At 39.7% G+C, this 23,026-nt stretch overlaps 1 protein-coding gene across 3 annotated transcripts in view; it reads left to right on the top strand.

Annotated features, from left to right (window-relative positions):
- Positions 1–23,026, top strand: part of KLHL20 (kelch like family member 20) — a 1,442,445-nt gene that overhangs the window by 777,655 nt on the left and 641,764 nt on the right. For all 3 annotated transcript variants that reach the window (XM_044085231.1, XM_044085232.1, XM_044085230.1), the window contains one exon: positions 14,255–14,370. In XM_044085231.1, the coding sequence (XP_043941166.1) occupies positions 14,255–14,370 (116 nt within the window). The remainder of the gene's footprint in view (positions 1–14,254; positions 14,371–23,026) is intronic.

Raw genomic sequence — 23,026 nt, 5'->3', positions numbered from 1 at the left:
TCTGTCTGTGCCTCCCTCTGGAGGTATCTAGTGTTTGGCCACTTCAGAAATATGTCTTTGTTCACCCTCCCTAAATCCACTTGGGTTAAGCAGACAGAGGAAGCATGACTGTGGAAACATTACCAGTATTCTGAGTTTTAAATTTGTGGCCATTCCATTTGTGAGAGCTTCAGAATCCTTATTCAAGTGTGCGAGTTTCTGGCACAATCCTTTGTTTCATATTTGTGCAAGATGTTTGTGACGCATTAGTCTCGATTACACATTGTGTGAAAAGCTGTGAAATGTCACTGCTCTCTGTATCGGATCTATGTAAAGCTTTGTGGTGATATAAATCTCTGTTCTAGATGTATGTAAGACTTTGCAGTGTCCCTGACATCTGGACTAGATATATTTATGTTGTGGTGACCCTCCTCTGTTTGTTGGAAAAGGTCTGTTGTGCATTATGGTAAGTGCTGGTGGAACAGTACACTGTGTCAGCCCTAGATATGTCTGGAGAAAAAGGTAAGTAAAGGGAGCAGAGAGTAAAGAAGCGTGGGAGTAGGGTTATCCCCGTTGGGGGGGGGGGTCAGAATGCCAGATGAAGCTTAGGAAGTGAGGGAGTGTGAGCTGACTGATGTCTTGAACAATGAGAGGTTCAGTCATCTAGTGCAGAGTTGTACCACAACGGATAGAATTCTGGATGTAGTCCTAACGAAGGAGGAGGGTCAGGAATGTTCAGGTGGAGGAGTCCTTATCCAAACTAGATCACATCACTCTGCAGTTAGAGTGCATGTTGGGTAAGAACACAAACAGAAAAGATAATATCAAAGTATGGGGGGGTCATAATTGAGGTAGGGGACTTTGGAAAAAAAAATGAGGGAGCAAATAGGGTGTTGGAATGCGTCAGGAATTCAGTATTCTGGGATGTGGATCAGGGGTTGAGGAACAGGCAAAAAGACAGAGACTCTATGGGTAGCCTGTTGTGTGTGTTCATATGTGGATATAGTAAGTGTACTGTGTTCATATGTGGACATCGTAAGTGTACTGTGTTCATATGTGGACATAGTAAGTGTACTGTGTTCATATGTGGGCATAGTAAGTGTACTGTAGCCTATCTTTAAATATAAGTTACCAGTGATTGGCTGTGTCTGCCACTCAAGTCATGATGGTGAAGGTAAATCATGTCTAATGCCTCTTCTTTCATTCATTTTGATTGTGTACACTTAACTGTACACATATACTGTGTGATATTAGACTGGCTATGCCATATCAGATACAAGGACAGTTTTGGTACCAAATGCTGTTTGTCTTTGTACTGTATAGTATTTTGAAATCTCTGAAGCAGATTTATTCAAATTGCAATTTTTTCCTGCAGAAAAACAGCATTACAGTTTCACACCCCCATGCTAAGGTAGACCTCATTTATCTTCCATTTTTTTAATGTTCAGTTTTTCATGTTTTTTTTTTAAATTTTGGTGCTCACGTGAGACGTGTTTGTTTCAGTATTTTCATATGAGCTCAAAGTTTTAATTGAGCCTTGAATCTTGCTCTTGCTATAGTAATTTCATTTTTTTTCTCACAATATTGCTAAGTCACCAGTCTTAATTTCTATGACTGTTCATTTTTTTCTGAGAATATTTTTAGGCACCACCATACCAGATGTCACTACAACTACAGCAGTGAACAGTGTGCTGAATGTAGTGCAGATGTGTAGGAAATTATCAAAATTACCATAAATTTAGATATCGGAGCATGTTCACTATTCACACATTAATAGTTACCTCCCTCCACTCCTCTGTATCCTGGTAGTAACATCCTGGAGTGAGGGTGTGGACCCACTCACCATGTTTCCCACCTTCCCTGTCTCATAACCCTACGAGATGCCCTCTACTCAGGTTTGATTAATGCTTTGAGAGGGAAGATTGGGGATTCTTGATGGGCTGTCATCCCTGGGCCATTTGTCACTTAAATGCCTACTACTGTGGCTTTTGCTAGACCTTTGTTGATTTAAAGGGACAGGAAAAAAAACAAAAAAAAAATGGATTGAGTGGTTGTCCCTCTTATACCACAGACATATTAACGTCCTGATTGGAGGACATCCATCTAACCTGAAGGAGGTGGGATAAAAACTGTGCATGTTGGGTCTTTTGTGGCAGAAGTCCCAAAAGTTACAGTAGTGAACATACTAAGATATGTTCAGTCATGGTAATTTCCTACACAACTGTACTATATCCAATCTTGTACTTTGTAGTAAGCAGTTAGATAGCTCATCCAGTGCATGCAGTATGGTTACAGGCTCAAGAAAATACTTTATAGAGCCATTAATCTTATTTGTAGACTTTTTGGAGGTCAGAATTGTTTTGCAAAAATGTGTAAAGTTCTAATTAAAGCTGTGCAGTGTGATTTAAATATAGAAGAAGTAAGCAAACAGAGCAAGAAAAAAATGTTTGAGTTTAGTTGAAATGAGTTATGTGAGTGCAGTACCGATGGCATGCAGTAGCTAATCATCACTGGCAACACAAGTGATGAGTTTTGGTCAGAAGGTTATGTGTAGAACCAAGACCATTATATTATGGTTGCTACAGATGCTACTTGCAGCAGGCCAGCAGAAAATACTTTTAAATAATCAGAGTATTTCCATGTAAACCTCTGTTCACTGATCTGACATTTTCAGGGCATAAATTAAACCCACTGTGTTAGCTTTTTATTGATTGTAGTATAGTTATGAGTCCCTCATTGAGGGTTGTGAATCAGAACAGTCAAGATTCTGTTATTTGTTTATTATTTCCTGCTGTCTGCCATACCTCTCACCTGTACAGATTTTTGCATAGTGTCCAGATTTTTGCCTTATATTTTTGGTCCATTTTTCATAAAATTGTGTGGCGAATCATTGAAGAGTAAAGTAAGAAAATGATGACAGACATTAGACTTCATACCCTTCGGAAAATTCATGCTAATGCAAAACCTGTTCTATCAACTTTCTAAGTGTGTAAGAGCAGTATTTCAAAATTGTCCCTATTTGTACCACTTTTTTATTGCTTTGTCCAGATTTCTTACTCTTAAGAGGTATGTGTCTGACTATGCATCAGTCAGGAGAGTACCATTTTAAGGCTTCAAATAAAGCTGTGTCAGTTATAAACTCAGCAAGAAATGCTCCAAATACTGTTGGAGGAGAATGGATCAGCAAATTAAGAAAAGTTTAGAATGTACATAGACCTTTAACAGCTGAGTAGTGCACCCTTTTAATTCATTCAATTCAGATTATTGAAGTTGCTGGTACTAAGACTAAATGTAAGTTTTCTGCGATTGATTAATTTTAATAGAGGACTTTCTGAAACTAAATTGTGCATTCTTGGCACCCCACTAGGTTAGATACCTGTTTCTGAGATGACCTTTTATAACGTAATCAGTTTCAGAAGTGTTTACAAAAAGCAGTAGCCATAATGATAGAATGTCTAAAGGGTTGGGGGGTGGGTAGTCAGTATTACTGATAATGGTCTAGTATTAGTATTGGGGAAGACTAACGAGCCAGGAGCTTGATTTATGACTTAGCACATTGCTGTATAGGCTGAGCCAAAATGGTTTAAAAATGATTAGAAATAAGTGTTAAATATATTTCTCTTCTTAAATGCATGGGACATGTCTTTTTTATAATCAAAACTTTATTTACAAAGTTGTTTTCATTATTCCTTTTTACATAGTGTACAAACCAGCTGCAATGAGCATTGAAGTCAGTTTCAGTTCTAGACCATCTTTAACATCTCCAAATTAAGCCTAGTAATAACCATCATATATTATCATTCAGAGTTTGGTCTCAGTAACCACTATACCACCATGCAGTGTATAAGATGTTCACAGCTGTACTCATACAGTCGTCTTCATTCAATAAATTCTAGCATTGTTGAAACCAAATTCTTTATACCTGAGTCTGTTTCTTGTGATCCCTTTCTTTTTATTTTCACAGATCCCCTTCTTGCTGCTTATTCTTATTTATATACTCATCATCATTTGATTCCATAACAACCATCTACTTTTTAGCATTCTTTCCATCTTTTCTGCATACTGTTGATGGTTACCTTTCTTTATTTCATTCATTATTTCCACCACTTATTCCCACCTTATTTCTGACTTCTCCCATTTGCTTGTGATGGTTTTCTTAACTACCGCTGTATTGTTTGTGTCTGTTTACCTCTTAGATTTGATGGCTCTGGATCACTTAGTAGCAATGTTAATTCCTTACCTGCTACCTTGTTAAGAGCTTTGCAGGTCAACTTTTAAGTTTTCTAAAGTTTGACAGTTCCAGAAAATGTTTCCAGGTTCCCCTTGTTCCACTGTTATAGTGGGAATATCCTGTGTAATCTGTCTGGGAGTATAGAAATAGTTATGCAGGTACTTCAAAGCAAAAATTCTGAATTTCCTTGAACATTTTTGCAGTTCTTGGTGCTAAGCATATTTGTCTCAATTTATTTTTTTATTGGTTTCCCTAAGTTTTCAGCCTAACTAGTTCTTAATCTGTCTTCCAGCTCTTTATAACTGTCTGTCTTAGCTTTATAAGCTCAGGATGGTAGCTTCTTCTTTGTCGCAGTGTCCATTCTAGCAGTTAATATCTTCATCAAATCATGCATCTGAGTCTTTTTGTATATTATGCTTTGTGTGTTTCCATTCCCGAGTCATACCAAAGTATGCCACATGCCGTCTCTATGGAATCCTAAATTCTAACTTTGCCTATCCCAGTTCATTATGTTAAGGCATTCGTAAGTCGTTCCCTGTATACCTTATCACATGTGGATGAATAATCTAAACTAATTGCCTATGATTTGCTCTGGTTTACTTTGTCCTAGCTAGTCTGCTATATTTCCTCAATGTTGTAAGTATCATAAATGTGGCTGTGGGTCTGATACATAGAAGATAATGTTGCATGCAAGTAGGGACAGTGTTTCTTGCCTGCTCGACCAGTTGTAACTTGTATTATTGTGTCTTATTTGGGGATAGCCAAGGGCTCAAAATTACAAAGAGTAATGGGGAAAAGGGCATCCCTGTCTAGTTCCCAGTACAAGCTGAAATTAAACTTCCCCACTACCTTTATCTGTTTTTGGCATCCTGACCCAACAGTACTAGCCTGTCCTGATTTCATCCTGCTTGCCATTGTATCATTTAAGGTCTTGATGCTGTTAATGAAGTTTGCTTTCCTTCATTATCCATGCCGTTCAGTGTAGTTATAATGTGCTTTAACGTTGGCACCAGTCTATTAGCAAGAATTGTCATAAAAATCATATGATCTTGGTTTAAAATTGAGATTAGTATACATGAGCTTGGTTCTGTTGGATTTTCCCTTTTTTTGGTAGCACCATTACTACATTTTCCCAAGATTCTCGTACCTCCCCTCCGTTCAAGATGGCATTAAATAATACATACCCAATGTCTGTCACTTCATTGCCACCCAATTTTTAAATTTCTTCTTGGATACCATCTAACCCAGGTTTCTTCCCCGCAGCCTTCATGATTCATTGCCCTTTGAACTTCCTCCTTTGTAATTTCTCTTTGTTTTTATCATTCATCTCTCTAATTTACTTCACATTTATATCTTCCAGAATGTCTTAGATTCCAAATCTACTTCCTTCCCTTTGTCCTCTCTTTTATATAGCTTTGCATAGTAATTCCTGAATATCTTTAGAATTTTCATTGGGTCCATTTGTAATCTTCCATTTAATACATCTCTTAATTATTGACCAATTTCAGCACTTTTTGTGCTCTTATAAGAACTTTGTGTTGGGATTTACATCCAAAAAAAAAAAGTTGTTTTAGTGCTATTTTGTGTATTTATGTTAACTAGGTAATCCTCCTATCTTTTACTCTCCTTCCCTTTCTTGAGCTGTCAACCTTCCTCACTTCTGACAGTTATTAGTCATTCTCAGTTCTTCTAAGTAGCTGTTATTACTTGCCTCCCATTTAGTCTTTCCTTAATAGTTAACATTGTTTTCAAGGTAATTTTGATTGCCCTCCAGTCTAACCAAGTCCACTTGGATTTCCTGTATGTAAGTTTCATAGTGCCCTGAATCCAGCCTCTAAAGCTTTTTCCCATCAGGTGCATAGGAAGACAGCAGTGTCTTGTTACATTGGTCTGTCTCAATTTGTGGGATTGCAGGTGCATGATTCAAGAAAGTTATTGGATTGGTATTGAGGTTTGCCATGCCACCAGTCTGTTGTGTCACTACAGGAAATCTGTACAGCCTTACTTTGCTACTATATTTCCAGTCAAAATGTGCATTCCCTCTTAACTAGTTTGTGCACTAACCACTTCCACAACCCATACATTTTAAATATCTTTTGAGAAATGTAGCCTCTTTTATTATATTTACCTTCCTCAGACCACCTGAAACATCATCCTGTGCTGAAAGCTTGTTATTTCTGTTAAGATGTTTTTAAGGTTTCAATTTTTATTTTAGGTCGAACATACACATTTGCCAGCTTGATCACTTTCCCCTAGCAACATCCTCTTAACATATCTTCCTAACGCATTAAACTTTTCCTCTTCATCTTTTTGAGTTAATGTTTTTTCTTTATCAAAGTACTGCTCCCTTTTTTTTCATTTGTCTGCGCTTCGTATCCATCCCTACCACTCTGCTTAATCAGTTTCCTGTGTCCCAGAGCACTGATGGAGGTTTCCTGAAGCATTACTGCTTGCAGTTTACATTTAAATGTAAATGCCAACACTTTGTTCTTTTTCTATTCATTGACTAATCATTCACATTCCACAGTAATGAATTAAAGCAGGCCATTCATAATGGAGGGATATCTACTTATTTCTGTTTTCAGATATTTATCTTAACTCTTCCTTTCTCCTTCTGCATCTGCATGCCTGATCTTTTCATGGCTGTTTCCTTAAATGTACTACTCCCTGTTTGAGTATAACAGAGCTGCGCCTTAAATCTGTTAAGTAATCCTATAACATCCCATCCCCCTCTATCTACTATATAACCAAACATGTTTAACAAAACTGTGTACAGCAATGTCTGAATAGACCTTCCTAACCAGAATGTACGCTCACTCTATGTACGTTTGCACATCACTTCAGCTGTCCATCCTAGTGTTTAAAACACTTTCAACTTCCTCTTATTGTTTTTTCTCCAGACCCTGAGAGCTCATTTTATTCATTCAGTATGTTAAGAACCCCCCAAGCTTTGTGCTTGTTGTCAGCCAGATATAACATGATCTCTTGTGCACTCTTTCTATCAGCATTTGCTTTGTCAATTTCCTTGTCTAAATTACAAGTGATGCACTCTTTTAATCTATTTAGTGTTAGTTTGTTTTTCTCCCTGCCTTTCTAACTGTCCTCCATAAAGTGGCATGTATCAGTTTATTGACAAAGCTCCTTTCAGATCGACTCCCTAATTGTTTGAATATATCGCCTTAAAGGTCAAAACCCATGTGTGTTTAGACTGTGAAGAAAGCTCTGAGCGATCTACAGCATTGCGCATACCCTCAAAATAACCAGTCAGTCACTCATATTTGCCAAGGTCCCACCCCTTGATGAAACTCCACCACTCTGGCAATTTTTATTTCTGGAAACAATCTTTTTCTCATTACTGGTGTGATATTCCTCACATTTTTACTATAAATGGACATAAACTTTTGGTAACAAACAATGAAGTCAGGTTAATAATTCAGATAAAGTTTTCCCTCTCCCCTTGTTGCAGAAAACTGTTGATACTGCCATCCACAGAACTACGATGGTATGTGACTGCCCTAGAGTGCTTCATGACTACTAAGACAGAATATTTACCTTGTAGTAAGTACACACAATACAAAAAATAACGTATTATTGTCCTGCAAAGACATAATCAAATGTGATGGATGTTTGTTCTTTGTAATTAGTCTGAACTATTCTGTTATTGCTTACATTTCTTTCTTTCTTTCTTTTTTTTTTTGTTTGTGAAATGTTTTGTATTTCTGCCGGGCTGAGCTTGAAATTGGTTAGTATTGATCAGTGCACTACCGTGGTAAACCAACACGAATGAATAAGTAAATATTACAGCTCATTTTCAAGTGTATTTGCAGCTTGATGTTGCATTGTCAGCATTCTGTGTTGCACTCAGAGCAACTTGTGCACAATTTGCCTGTCTAGTAGCGTAAAAATTGGGAAGAGTTTTATTGTTAACCTGTGGTTGTTTGGGGAAGAGAACCATGGATTTGTCTGCTGGCATTCTGCCCTATTCTTTCGTATTGGATTCCCTGTCTGCAGAATCTCTCTGCAGCTCCTCATTTACCAGTTCCACTGCTAGGTATGCCTTCATGCCCTTTGGGTAGAACAAGCAACATGTGGCTGGATAAAGTAACTTCAATCTTTAAACCCTTTTCCTTATATAAACTTATTGTGGGTGATTACTTCTTTGTTGTCTGGTCTGCTGAGTTTTTCTGAATTTTCTTTGTATAATATATACTGGTTTTATTAATTTTTAGTGTCTGGCCTTTTTGTATACAGCTTTGACAGCACCTGTTCTTTTTTCATTTGATGTGGAATTTCACTAATATCAGTCTTACTATCCTTTTGTCCAGTGCACTAGGCAGATAGAGCCGGTGAATTCTTTTAATTTTTAAGTTCTCATCTATGGTCTCTGTCCATTTGTTAATGCATTCAGGAGCAACTTGCTAACAATTGGTACCTTACAGCTTTTTGGGTCTTTATAGTTGAATATTTCAAACTGCCTTTTCATGAGCAATTGTCCAGTTTGTCTAATTTTATCTTCATCTGTTAATGTAACATTTCTCGTTCCAATAACGTCCCTTTCAATTCTTAAATTTATTTCTGTTTTTCTCTTATGTATTCTTCCAAAGTTCCTTTTATTTTCAACACCACCTTGTACGTTTTATTGATTTTCCCAGCGTAGAGGCACGGTTTGGATCATTTGGACGCTGTTGTGAGTGCCGAGGCTCTGTCTCCATTGCCATGGTTTCTCTGGCTTCATGTCCACTTGGATACAATCCTTCCCACCAGTGTCTTTATTTTTCTTAGCTGTTTTCTTCTAGGTTTTCCTCTAGGGTACATGGGAAAGCTTTCCCTTTCAGTAAATTTACTTCAATACTAGTTTTACTGGCTTTGTTTTTTAATTTTTTTGGCGGTCAGGTTGGGAGAGCTAATTGTAGGTGCCTACCCACACACTGCCATACTGGAAGCTCCCCTACATGGGGCATGTCTTACCTGAATATCTGAAACTTGGTTTTAATAAAGTCATTACCATAATAAAATCTGAGAAGCTCTGTGCCAAGTCATCATTTATGGGTTTCCTTGGTATAATGCACTACTGTTCCAAGTTCATGCCAAACCTGTCAGCTGGAGCAGTGCATCTCAGGAAGCTGTTAAAACAGGATATTGCATGATCCTGGTCACAGGAACAGGAGAGGTTTGAGATGCTAAAAAAAAGCTAGTTACTGAAACATTTCACTTTAAAGTTCTGTAATGTTTTGCACCGAGTGACACTTCAAATGGATGCCAGCCATCAAAGGCTTGGAGACACTTTACTGCAGAAAGTTTGGGTTTCTAAATGTTTTTTTTTTAAACACCCTTATTAAATTATCACTAAAGATACAGCCAGACATACATTAATAAAACAAACCATATGTCTCCAATTACATACATTATATTTTTCATATGTTCTTTTTATAGCTATCATCAGTCCATTACATACATTGCTTAATCCTTGCATTCCCTTAAACCTCTCTCCTCCTCCTAAATCTTATTTTTCATGTATTGTTCCCACAGTTTCCATTTCTTTCTCTGTAATTTGCTTCTTCCCTATCCTAAAGATTCTACTTCTGTTTTTTTTTATATCTCCGATACAGTACTTAGTACTTCAAATAAAGTTGGCTTAGACTTTGATTTCCTTTTTCTAGTAATTGTTTTTTTTTTTTTTGGTACCTGCTAGAATTAAATTTAGCAAGGCCTTAGTATGTCTAGGCTATTCAGATCCTATATCCCAGCTTAAAAGAATAATTTCCTTAGTTATACCCATTTTCTCACCCAGTAATTCTGACAGCGTGCCAACTCATACTCCCAAAACATATGTTCCCAGCTATCTTTTTACTACCCCTCACACCTCTAACATATGCCATCTACCCGAGTAAAAATTCTTTGGAGTCTGCTTGGGGAATAAAATACTTATATAAACACTTCCAAACAAAAATCCTAAACCTTCTAGAATTTTTTTTCCATACTTGGGAGCCATGCACGTCTTCCCATTGCTCCATTGTAAACTGCAATCCAGTCTCTCTTCCCAATCTTTTCTAACCTCCTCTGATTTATTCTTATCATAATCATGCAGTATTTTATATGCCCAAATAACTGTCCATTTTTTATCAGCTGCTTCTGTTCTAGATTCAGTTAAAAACTCTACTTAAAGAAGGTTTTTCATTTAGGATTCCCCTATCCCTTTCTCTTTGCCTTTACTCTGATATCAAATCCATGGTAGGGAACGCAGTATCTAGAGAGCCTGCAGTCCAAATGTCTTCTTGGTCTCCTCCCATTCTGTTACCTTTCCCTCTCTTGTCATTTTTTACCTGTACATTTGCTCCTTTGCCACTTTTCTCTGGTAAATTCCACCCCCCCCCCCCTTTGCTATTCTCTGCAGTCATCCCTGGAACAAAATCTCCTTTCTCCATTCTCACGTTGGCGTATTTCTCAGAATACTTTCTGCCACTTTATGATATAATGTTCTGTATGATTATTATTATTCTCCTTAAGGATCTGCATCCAGAATACCACTCTGTCCTTATTTCTGTAATCTTCCCCTGTTTCATTGTCCTCCCTTTCTACACTGAATAATGACATTTTGTTTGTGTTATGTATATGAGCATTAATTGTGTAGCTCTATAAAATATCCCTTCAAATCAGGTCATCCCAAACCACCTTGTTCTCTTAGAAGGATCAGCTTTTCCCAATTAACCTTTGCCCACTTCCTGTGCCAGATAAAATCTTTCAATTTTTTATTAATTATTGTCCACGACTTCTCCTCTGGTTGATTAAAAAATATACCTGATCTGTATGTACAGTGAAATGGACTAAAAACATTTTCACTGCTTGAGCATGGGGTGACCTACAAGAGTGGAGGAAGATGCACACAGGTGGATTATATCTTATGTAGAAGGGCCAGTTTGAAGGAGATTGGAGGCTGTAAAGTGGTGTCCGGAGAAAGTGTAGTTAGGCAGCATAGGATGGTGATTTGTAGGATGACGTTGGTGATCAAGAAGAGGAGGAGGAGTGTGAGGGCATCACCAAGGATCAAATGGTAGAAATTGAAAAAGGGTAATTGTGAGGTGGAGTTCAGGGATGAGTTAATACAGGCACTGGGTGGCAGTGAAGAGTTAACAAATAGCTGGGTAACTACAGCAGAGCTAGTAAGGGAGACGGCTAGAAAAGTGCTTGGTATCACATCTGGACAGAGGAAGGACGACAAGGAGACATGGTGGTGGAATGAGGAAGTACAGGAGAATGTACAGACAGAGGTTGGCAAAGAAGAAGTGGGATTGTCAGAGAGATGTAGAAAGTAGACAGGAGTATAAGGAGATGAGGTGCAGGGCAAAGAGAGAGGCAAGATTACGTTGGTTTGGACATGTACTGAGGAGGGATGGTGAGTATATTGGGAAAAAGATGCTAAGGATGAAGCTACCAGGTAACAGGAAAAGAGGAAAGCCTAAGATAAGGTTTATGAATGTGGTGAGAGAGGACATGCAGGTGGTTGGTGTGACAAAGCAAGATGCAGAGGACAGGAAGAAATGGAAACAGGTGATCCGCTGTGGCGACCCCTATGGGAACAACCGAAAGAAGATGATGATGATGATGTATCTTACTATGTACATCCATAAACAAGAGCTTCTTGTTTCTCAGTTTGTATTATCTTTCGTTTAGTGTCTTTCTACATGTCCTTAGCTGCCGTAGCAGAAGCCTTTTTAATTCATACTTCTAAATAATTCATCTTATTGTGTACACACAGGTATGGGTATTGCTTGAACCAATTCATGTATGGATACAGAATTTACGGCTATAGACTTTGTTTTATCTTCATTAATTTTATATCCCAAAAATACTTGGAACTGAAAATGTTCCATAACACTGACATGTCCCTTTCTAGATTTATCAGTACAAATAATAATGTCTACAAATAAAGCCAGCTCTTCTTGATTACCGTACCAGTTATATCCTTGAAATTCTGAGTCCCTTTTTTGCCAATAGCTCCAGATATAAAGCAAATAAAGGAAATAGCACACACTTCCCTGGTTCCTGTGTTCAAACACAATTTATCGGAGATGGACCTTCCCACTTTAATTCTTGCCTCTGATCCTTCATATGTCCTCCTAATTAACCTTATTGTATCAGGGAATGAAAATGCTTCCTTTGCCATACTCAAAATCCCAGCTTACTCTGAATGCTTTCTCTGCATCAAGACCCACCAACAGTGATATTTTCTTACATTCTGCTTCCCTCTGGATCATCATTGTTCTGTTAATAAAAACTCAGAACAACTCACTTCAACTTGAAAAACAAAACAAAAACACTGGAGCCAGAGTAAGTTGTTCTGTTAATGTTTTCAAATGTTTGTCCCCTTTACAAAATGACATTGATTCAAATGTATCAATTTTTGCAACAGCTTTGCCTTTCGTTTAGGGTAGCCGTTTTTTCTTTGATTTACTTTCATACCACTGTATGACAGAGAAGGGCATACTTGTTCCATTATATTTAAGAAAAATCAGAGCGGAGTGAGACCACAAGCTACTACAGAACATTTGTAAAATGTCTCTTCCTGAGATGCTAGCGAGACTTTAGGAGTGTCACTCAGCTTGCAGAAATATACCTTACAAGTCCAGTATAAACCAGATAATTTGACACATAGCAGAGCTTAAGGAAGTTCCGTGGATTATTTCATAATTATGAGTATCAGCTGGGAAGCTTAGGAGCAAATGTGTAAAAGAAGACGAAAGAATTGTACTTATCACCAAACACTGTTATGGACAGCTTACCTTATAGTGTTAAGTCAGTGCCTCTGGTTATTCAAGTGTAGTTTCAATGTTATGATGAGATTGTGTGTACAGACTTGTGACAGGCTTTTCCTTTATACATAACTTTGAGATATAGGAGTTGTGTCTGGGAATACCCAAATGTAGGGAAATATGTGGTGTAGTTTTATAGCTTCATAGATCAAAATGGTTAACTTATTAGAGTGAACTAGTCATTTTTTTATCTGTTTCTTCTGTTCCTTCGGTGGCAGAGCTGTACTTGACTACAATAAGGCTCAATCCATGAGAGTCACAGCAGCTACCACTGCCTTTATTGGGGGGGGGGGTGAACACCCTGTCATCTTGGAAGTAGCTATCTGGTCATCAGACTGCACCTTCTCAAAACACTGTAGCCTGAGTTTTTCCTTGAGGGCCAGGATAAGTTTTGCCACTGCCATGCTTTGGGGTCTGCTCTCTTCACAACCTTCTGGCCTCTGAGCTCTGGGAGTCCTTCCACATGTTATGCCTCTAAAAGTGAATGTTGTGTTGAATACAGTACAGTTGTATTTTAAACTTACTGTAATTGTAGATACCCAGGTGTGTTCACTGTTAGTCTTAATTCCCTCCTACCATCCATATTCCCCCTTTCTGTCCATCACCAGGCAGTGTCAATAAACTGGGCTTACTTAAAACCCGCAGACTCAGATTGGGCCTTCAGTTAAGTTTCTGTTCCCTGGCAATTACTCTGTCTGGTCCATTTTTTTCATCTCTGTACAAGTGTTCTTTTCCAGCCATTACAAGAAAGATCTGAAGATGGAGATGCCCTTCTTAGACTACTGATGTCCTGGCACCCGAGTAGAAGGAAGTTAGCTAAAGCCAGTGGGGGTAAGAGATGTGGAATTTGTGCAAGCAGTAAGGCTCCCTGCAGGCAGGAATTCCAGATGTTGTGACTACAGCATTAGAAATGCTCAGTTATAGTTATGTTAAGCTCCAAACACAGCTGTACCTTCTTACACTGTCACTGTTGTTCTGTCATTATAAAATATTTGAGCACAGTTTTAATGACATTTTTTTAAGTGCTGTAGTGTTCATAGTTCCATAACATGGAACATCTGAAGTCGCATTTAGAACAGTAACACCTAGCAGGTGAGCACAAGTCTGTTTTCTAGGAGTACTTCACAGGTAAGAGTACATGTGCAAGGAAGCACCTTCTCTCTCAGATCAGAAACTGAAAGTTCTCCCAACATGAATGTTTATTTTCAAGTACACTTTCATCTGCTTCTTACAGAGATCTGGTGGATGAAGCTAAGAACTATCTACTTCTGCCTCAAGAGCGTCCCTTGATGCAGGGTCCCAGAACTCGGCCTCGGAAGCCCATCCGTTGTGGAGAGGTGTTGTTTGCAGGTAGGTGGTGTGTTGTTACTTAGCCCACACATATGACTGTTTGTAAGGAAATGCAGTACTAAGGTGTAGCTTGTATAGTGTCTTTCTTTCCAGGTATCTGTTCCCATGTAGCTGCTTCCGGCTTCGGAAAAGGGGAATATTCATTATTCATTTTGTGATTATTGGTAAATGTTATCTGCAGTAGTTACCCTTTGAAGGTAGTACCTGCAGATCAGTCCACCTTTACAGGTAGTGGCACACTGCCACTGCTTCAAATGTTCCCATGTAGCCAATACCTATGGTGCCTGCTTGAGAAGGTGCCTTATCAGACAGGCAGAACATTTTCCACTGCTGTTGATGTGCTATGTAAACTGTATCTGCAGGGGCATTGTGCCATCCTTGGTGGACTGTACAGTGTCATCAGCCTGTTGATGTGCTATGTAAACTGTATCTGCAGGGGCATTGTGCCATCCTTGGTGGACAGTACAGTGTCAGCCTGTTGATGTGCTATGTAAACTGTATCTGCAAGGGCATTGTGCCATCCTTGGTGGACAGTACAGTGTCATCAACCTGTTGATATGCTATGTAAACTGTATCTGCAGGAGCACTGTGACTTCCTTGGTGGACAGTACAGTGTCATCAGCTTTAGATGTCTTAGGTGTATGGAGTCTATAGCGGGGTTGGTACTTTTTATAGCTATGTTTCTACTCAATTCTTTGCATCGAGTATCCTCTGAAAAGGGTACTTGTAGGTAGTAATGGACCCAGCGGTGACATGAATGGAAGATGTGGTGCTGATCAACTCTTGTGAATGAGTGGCACTAATTAAAAGTCTTGGAAATGTCGAGCCATTGCTACGGAATCTACATGACTTTTGTCATCTTCTCCACTGTTTCTGTCATCCAGCTGTGGCTCATCTCCTTCCTGTTTGTCCTTGAGCAGTAGCAGATACTGCAAAAATGCTTAAAATTGTTTCATTCTGGACCAGAATTAAGATGAGCATAACTAGTACCTTACAATTACGTAACTGTAGGAAACACAGCTGTACAAAACTCCAGGAGTAGTTCTACAAACCTGCATATCTGACACACACATGCTGACTGGTTCTTCCCCTTGCTGCACTTCAGAATCTGTCTTGAAAATGGCTCTACCTTATTGCACACAATTCCATGGCCGAAATGATAGGCAAGATTTACATAAGTAAAGTCAGTCAGTGTCCAACTGCAGTATGGTTTTGTGCCAAGTAAGCAACTTCATGATAATCTGCTGGAGTGTCCGGACTCATAATGTCGTTATAAAGACACTGTACAATGTACCCTTTCAGTGCAAAACAGTGCAGTACTAAAGGGATGTCGGGTATATGGGACTTTTACTGGCTTGTATGATTTGTAAAAATGTTCCTCTAGCATAAGTCAAAAAATGAGTAAAATAAAATAAATACTGTGCATGTCAGTAACGTGGTTTCTTTTACCCTTGTCTTCCACCAACACCCAAGCATGTAATGCAGCCTCCCTTATTCACATGCATTGTGTTCTTACTTAAATGTTTTAATTGCAAACAGTTTAAAAATACATTTTATTTTCATGTGTCTTTATTCTGAAATTGATGCTGATTTTTTTCTGATGTTTCTAACGAGTTAACTCACATACTGTCTTTCCCTGTTAACTGGATAGAAATACATAGTCTCCGCTTCATTATCTATTTATATTTATTTATGCAATCACTTTTCCTGTTGACTGGATAATAATACATACACTCCCGCTTCATTATTTATAGTTATTATTTGCATGGTTACTTTCCAGACTACTCTCCTGGTTCATTATTTATTTATTTACATGGTCACTTTCCCTGTTGTCTGAAGAGTAATACATACTCTCCCACTTCATTACATATTTATTTACACAGTCACATTCCCTGTTGACTGGATAGTAATACATAACTCTCCCGCTTCATTTATTTACATGGTCACTTTCCCTGTTGTCTGGAGAGTAATACATACTCTCCCACTTCATTACGAATTTATTTACACAGTCACATTCCCTGTTGACTGGATAGTAATACATAACTCTCCCGCTTCATTTATTTACATGGTCACTTTCCCTGTTGTCTGGAGAGTAATACATACTCTCCCACTTCATTACGTATTTATTTACACAGTCACATTCCCTGTTGACTGGATAGTAATACATAACTCTCCCGCTTCATTTATTTACATGGTCACTTTCTCTGTTGTCTGGATAATAATACATACTCTCCCGCTTCGTTATTTATTTATATCTATTTACACTGTCCTGTTTCCTGTTGACTGGATAGTAATGCGTACTCTCCCATGTCATAGACTAATTGGCATGGTAATATAACTTAAAAATAATTTGTTTCATGCTATTTCTGTAAGGCAGTCCCCGTTTCATGCTACTTCTGTAAGTCATCCTTGCTGGGCGTGGTTATCTGAGGGTCTTTTGCACCTTATTTTGTGTGCTTCCCCTTAATACCACTCACAAAGTATCTTTAATGTAAGCTCCCCTCAAGCCTGTTAGCCACATGCTGCAAATAAATGTAGGCTGTTCATTCCAATATTGCTTTACCCTTTTGTGAATTAAAGCTCTGGGCTATCACATTTCCATCTTCCCTGCAAGATTATAATGTTCTTTAGTTTTGACTGACTAACTGGGTAAAACGAAATGGAGTTCGTGGAATTTAGCATTTTAAACTATATCACTCATTCAGCAGAACCTGCATTTTTACCTTTACTATGTGTTCTGTCTTTTGGCTTTATTTATTTAAAATATGCTTTCATTCTGTTTGTGTACAACATAATTATAATGGAGTCACAGTAGTGACTAGAAACTGCAGTAGCAATTCATCTAAAAAAAAAAAAAAAAAAAAAAAAAACATGAAAATTCATTCTTTTAATAACCCTAAACCAGTGGCCTTGCTCATACTGAACAGTTTGGGTTAAACTAAATCATAATCAGTTCTGTAACATTACTGTCCACAGTGAGCCTAACTATGATGCATAAACATATGGCTCCGAGTTCTGGGGCTAGTGTTTGGTGGTTTTGGGGGCTGGACAGACCTCCTTACACTGTTACCATTTTTTATGGTGAATCTGTTTGCTGATTGTTTAAACTGGAAGAAGTACAATTTAGATGAGTCATGTAATGTCTTCTGTTACATGAGCTGTCCCTTTAGATAAGTTTACTTATTTTCTTCTGGACATGCCAGTAGTGAGTAGTTAAGCAATAACATTAGCAACTGTTAAATATTTGTCCAGCTTGCCCTTGTAAAAAGACAGTTGAGTCTAGTGGGTTTACCTGGTTAATAAAGGAATAAAAGAGGTGTTGAGTGGTAGTTAATTTGGATGTGTTGTACTAAGAGGATTTGTAGGTAGTAATGAGCATAATTTTATCATACATTTATTAAACTAGAATAAATAGCAATAATATGTCATTTTTGTTTTACTCTCAAAGCTTTGCTGTATTTTACTGCCACAGAAGTAGGCTCAGAGTAGATTTACTGTTTTTTTTTTTTTTGTAATGGGTGCAAAGTGCAAATCAGTCCGACATAGCATACCTCTAGAGTGCTGTCACAATTGTAAAGTTCTGCAAGGACAGCAGAACTTGAATGCAAGTGAAAAATGCAAATGAAACTGTAAACAACATGGTAAAGCCTGAGTCAAGCATTGTAGGATTATTGGCTATTTGTGAATGCAGACAGTGATTAGGGAAGTATAGGACCCTGAGCACACCTCTCTAAATACACCTGTGACTGCTGAAGATATGTAATTTTATAGGTAGGAAACACACAGCTTTGTATTTTTGCTTTCTGTTGTACAATGAGCTCACAGTAGATGATGTCATTCCTATGTAGATAGTACTGTGCCCATTGCATCAAGTGCTTGGAGTAAATGTTTTTTGTAAGAGCCATGTCCTTTGTGTGTCCATATCACTGGCCGCTGCTGCTGATGGCCTGAGTAGGTGCTGTTTGTGAGAGGAGATGCTGTCATAGGTTAGCAAAATGCTGTGTAGTTGGTATCTTCAGGATGTGATAACTTTACCAGGTACGTAGTACATTACCCTGGATCCTGATGCCTTGGAGACAGTAATTTTATTCCCAGTTTTCAGTATTGTCAGACTGAAACAGCTGTGTTCAGTGGAACAGTCAGTTGTCATCACAGGGACCACACTGCTGTATGAATCCATCAGAATTGGCTAAAGACAGTGCCTGCTTTGCTACTTGTATTTTCAGACATCTCCATCAACCCAAGTTCCTCCTTTGCCCCTGGAGTAGCTTTACACCATTTTCAGTTCTTTTCTGCCTCAAGAAGTGAGTGGTCATTAGTCCATCTGACCATCAGTCCTTTCCAGGTGACTTTCAGAGAATGATTTGTACTCAGCGTAAGTTACCTATTGCTTTTTGTAGTGTAATTGGATTGTGTAAAGTATTTTTCTGTTTGGCTGTCAAGGTTTTTGGGTTAGAACCTCTGATCAAATTCTGAGGGATATGACATCCCTGGAAAAGTTAACCAGCGAGTGTGCTTATAGAGGTCAGATTCCTCTAAAAGATTGGTATCTGCCATTATCTCTTTTACATGAGAGGGGAACACTGTCTCCTGCTGTGAGACTTTGCAAGTTTCAGAAAGAAGGGAAGACTTTGTAGACCTGCCTAGATCAGAAAAGCTTGAGGCATTTATGCTGGTATTTCTTTAGGTCAGGAAAAATCCTCCACCAGTAGTCTAAAGACTAGAAAGCATAGGAAGAGGGTGTGACCAAAGACATTTGCCATGAAAGAAGCTACAGGCAGGGAGCTTGTAGGTCTATGGTGACCCTCCAGTTTCACTGAGACTTGAGGTTACTGGACCTAGTGAGGCTCTGATTTGCATACCTCTGCTGCTACATCCAGCTTATACTAGATGTTCTTCATGTTTCACTGTTGCAATCGTCACATTTGGGTTATCTGCTTGCAGTAGCCCTCAGTTGTCTGATTGTCAAAGTTTTGGGTCCTGCGTCGGTTGCTGTCTCATCTTCCATGATGTCAGGTAGTCAGGGGTATAAAGCATGCAGCCGGCGACATTTTATCAGTCTTTCTTGCCGTGCGGTGCCCGAAGCAGAAGCAGTTTGCAAGTGCCGGTCGGCTGACTCTGAAAGTTTCGTTTTCGAGTTTCAGATCCAAAGTCTTAAACTAAGCTAAGTACCCCGTTGGGGATCTTTTTTCATGCTCTAAACCGATGTCAGTAAAAGTTAACAGTTGTATTTCTTGTAGAAAGTAAATACCTCATAAAGATTTTCATTCATACTGCATTCCTTGCTTAGGCCCAGACCACGACGTATCTCACTGTCGGTTTTGTGCCTTATTCAAACCTCATACTATTCGTCGTCGGTTCATTTTCGCATCCAGATATTTTGGTACTCTGTTCAATTATCCAGAAATAGCTTCGGTAAGCCACCCGACTACCGACATTCTGAAAAAACGCAAAGATAAAGGCAGAGACAGACCGCATGGGTCCAAAGCTGCCGACGACGCTTCTCCTAAGCTAGTCGCCAGTACTCAGTGAGGCGCTTTCGCAGCCCCTGATACCCACTACTTCAGATTCGCAGGCCTCTACTGAGACCCATTCGGAGTCCGGTATGCCAAGAGATGCTTCTTCGACTGTGTAACCTGCAGATGTGTCTGCCTTGAATGGGTCCGGAGCGGCTGTGCAGGCACTGGCTTCTGAGGGTGTATTCAGGCCTACTGACTTGCATATTAAACCGATGCCATCTTCTTCTTCAAGGCCTAAAACTCGATCTGTGCCTAAAAAAACGACACCCAGACCGCATGGTCAGGCCCCTATGCCCAAAAAACAAATGAGAAGAATGGCTGAGGACCTTATTACTCTAATCAGGGGAAGCCACCCTTCCCCCCTCTAAGAGACCTAGGACTGATTTTCCTTCTTATTCTTCTGATCAGGATTCTGAAATTTCTGTTTTCTCTGATGACCAGGATTTGCACTTATCTACCTATGAGTATTCTGATGCAGAGGACTCCATTCCCTCTGCTTCCCCTCCAGAGGATTTCTCTTTTGTTGAAACCTTGCATACTCTTAGGGAGCATTTCTGCTGGGAAAGCCAGGATTACTCTGACTCCAAAAAGAGGCTTAGGAAATTCTTACTCCTGCCTCAACACAGGCCTTTAGCTATCCCTCCTGTACTGGACATTGTAGATGATGCCTTCTCTGAATCTAGCCTGGCCCCTGGCACTTTACCTCCTGCTCCCAGAAAGCCTGATGGGTATTACAGGGTACCTGACTCTCACAAGTTCCTCTTTAAAAATCCTACTGCAGATCCTGAGACCATTTCACAGGGACCGAAGGGCATTAAGGCTACTACTGCCAAAAATCCTACCCCCTCTGATAGAGATTCCAGGGTGCTGGATAGATGGGGTATACACTTCTGCAACTTTGGCCATTTGGGCTTTAAACTGCCAGTTTCATATGTTAAAGTATCAGCAGCATATTATTGGATTGCTTTAACCGAAAATGATGTTGATTCCTGACAGTGCTTAAAATAAAGAATTACAGGATTTAATGCATTCTGCTGAACAAGTTGGAAAACATACTTTGCAATGTGGTTTTGATTCATTAGAGGCATCTTGCAGGGCTGCTGTCACTGTGTCTGTACTTAGAAGCCATGCCTGGCTTAAGGAGCAATCCTTGCCAGATTATGTTAAAGCTAAATCACTGGATGCTCCCTTAAACCAAGACTGCCTATTTGGCAACAAAGCAGAAGAAGTACTTAAAAAGATGGAAGAAAAAGCTAAATCTATGCAAACTGTTAAATATTTCCGGCAAGTACAACCTCCCAGATTTAGTAGGCATTGGCCCTCTAAGAATTGGTCCTTTCCTGCCTCTTCCAGGCCTTCTAAGTCCAAACCCAGAACCAGCAGAACACACAGGCTTAAGTCCCAAGGTACTCGCAGGCCTAAGCAGTGGGGGGCTCCCACTTCCAAAGCAGAGTTTCCCACAGATACAGATTCCAGTTCCACTCCTTACCAACCCCAAAAGGCTGGCCAGACCTATCCACAAATCAGTGGGCAGAGGCTCAAAAGCAAGTTTTCTCTCTTTTAAGCATCAGGGCTATTCAACCTGTTCCAGAAGAAAAATGGGAGCAAGGTTTCTACTCAAGACTTTTCCTGGTACCCAGAAAAGCCAATTCCTGGCGTCCTATCCAAGGCTCCAGAGTGCATCCCTGCATTACCAGGCTATAACTCACACCACACTTTTCGGCCATCTAACCTGGACCAGAACACCAAAGGCGGAGGTGTGTCCATATTCATTAAGGATATTCATACCTTCAGGCTCGTTGCTCAGCATAATGCATCCGAGGTTATCCAAATACAACTAACTCTGGGAAAAACTGCAGTCCAAATTGTAGCTTGCTACAGATCCCTCACCATGCCCCAGGATTCCCACTCCTGTTTTCATGATATACTGGAAAATATTAGGGTTCAACCAAACACTTTAATAATGGGTGATTTCAACTACCCTACCATTAACTGGGAAAACTATTCGTGTACCAACTCCTTCGCTTAACACTTTCTGGAATTCATAAATTCCAATGCCCTGGATTAACTTATCCACACTCCCACCAGGGACAACAATATCCTATACCTAGTCATTACCAACTTTTGTAACCGGTGTTCCACACCTGAAGTCAGCTCCTCGTTGGTCAGATCCGACCATCAGCTAATCACCCTAGATATCCTCATCCCAACCCCACCCCCCATTAAGAAAACCATGGTAAAAATTTTCTCCAAAGCCAACTTCATGCTTCTAAAGACAGAAGTGGTGAACTTCATGACACCCATGCAGATGGACAATACAGATGTCCTTCAAGGATGCATCTGCAGTCTTTACAAATGGGTTGTCCTGTCGTCAGGCAGCCCTTCGGTCGGCCGGATTCCAAAGTCTGGGTCTGGCTTCGGCTGGTGTCGCACTTCACCCGACGTCATTGCGGCAGTTCTTCGGGTATAAAGGCATCAGCCGACGCCATTTTCCTCAGTCTTTCTTGCCGCGTGGTGCCCGAAGCAGAAGCTGTTCGCAAGTGCCGGTCGGCCAGATCCAGAGATTACTACTACCGAATACTACTTCGAAGACTTCTATAAAGCTAAGTACCCCGTTGGGGACTCTTTCTTGCCTCAGCCGATGTCAGAGAAAGTTAATAACTGTTTATCTTGTGGGAAACAAATACCTCATAAAGATTTCCACTCCTATTGCATACATTGTTTAGGCCCAGACCACGACGTAGCAGCTTGTCTAGCCTGTGCTTCTTTTAACCGACGGACGCTTAGACGTCGGTCGGACTTTGCTGAGCAGATTTTCGGCTCCGATTTTGCCTACATTATGCCGTTGGATCCTCCGACTACGCAAATAACCAAAAAGCGCAAAGAAAAGGACCGACACTTGCGGTCCGCGGTTTCGGCCGAAACCGCGGTTAAGCAAACCACGAGTGTCTCGGTTTCGGCCGAAACCGAGCAAGCGGTTCTTTCTTCAGCCGATATCATGCCTTCTACCGAGGCCTCTTCTAACCTGGTAGAAACGGCTTCTGAAATCCAACCTTGCCAGGCTGCATAGAGGGTATGAGAAAGCTACAGTGGTACCTAAAGAACTTAAGGTCCCAGCACAAGCACAGCCTAGAAAC

This window comes from Protopterus annectens, chromosome 10.part0 (genome assembly GCF_019279795.1).
Source record: "Protopterus annectens isolate FY-2018-M chromosome 10.part0, PAN1.0, whole genome shotgun sequence".
In the NCBI taxonomy this organism is placed as follows: Eukaryota; Metazoa; Chordata; order Ceratodontiformes; family Protopteridae; genus Protopterus; species Protopterus annectens.
Note: the sequence above shows the minus strand (reverse complement) of the source record. Positions and strands in the feature narration are given on the sequence as shown.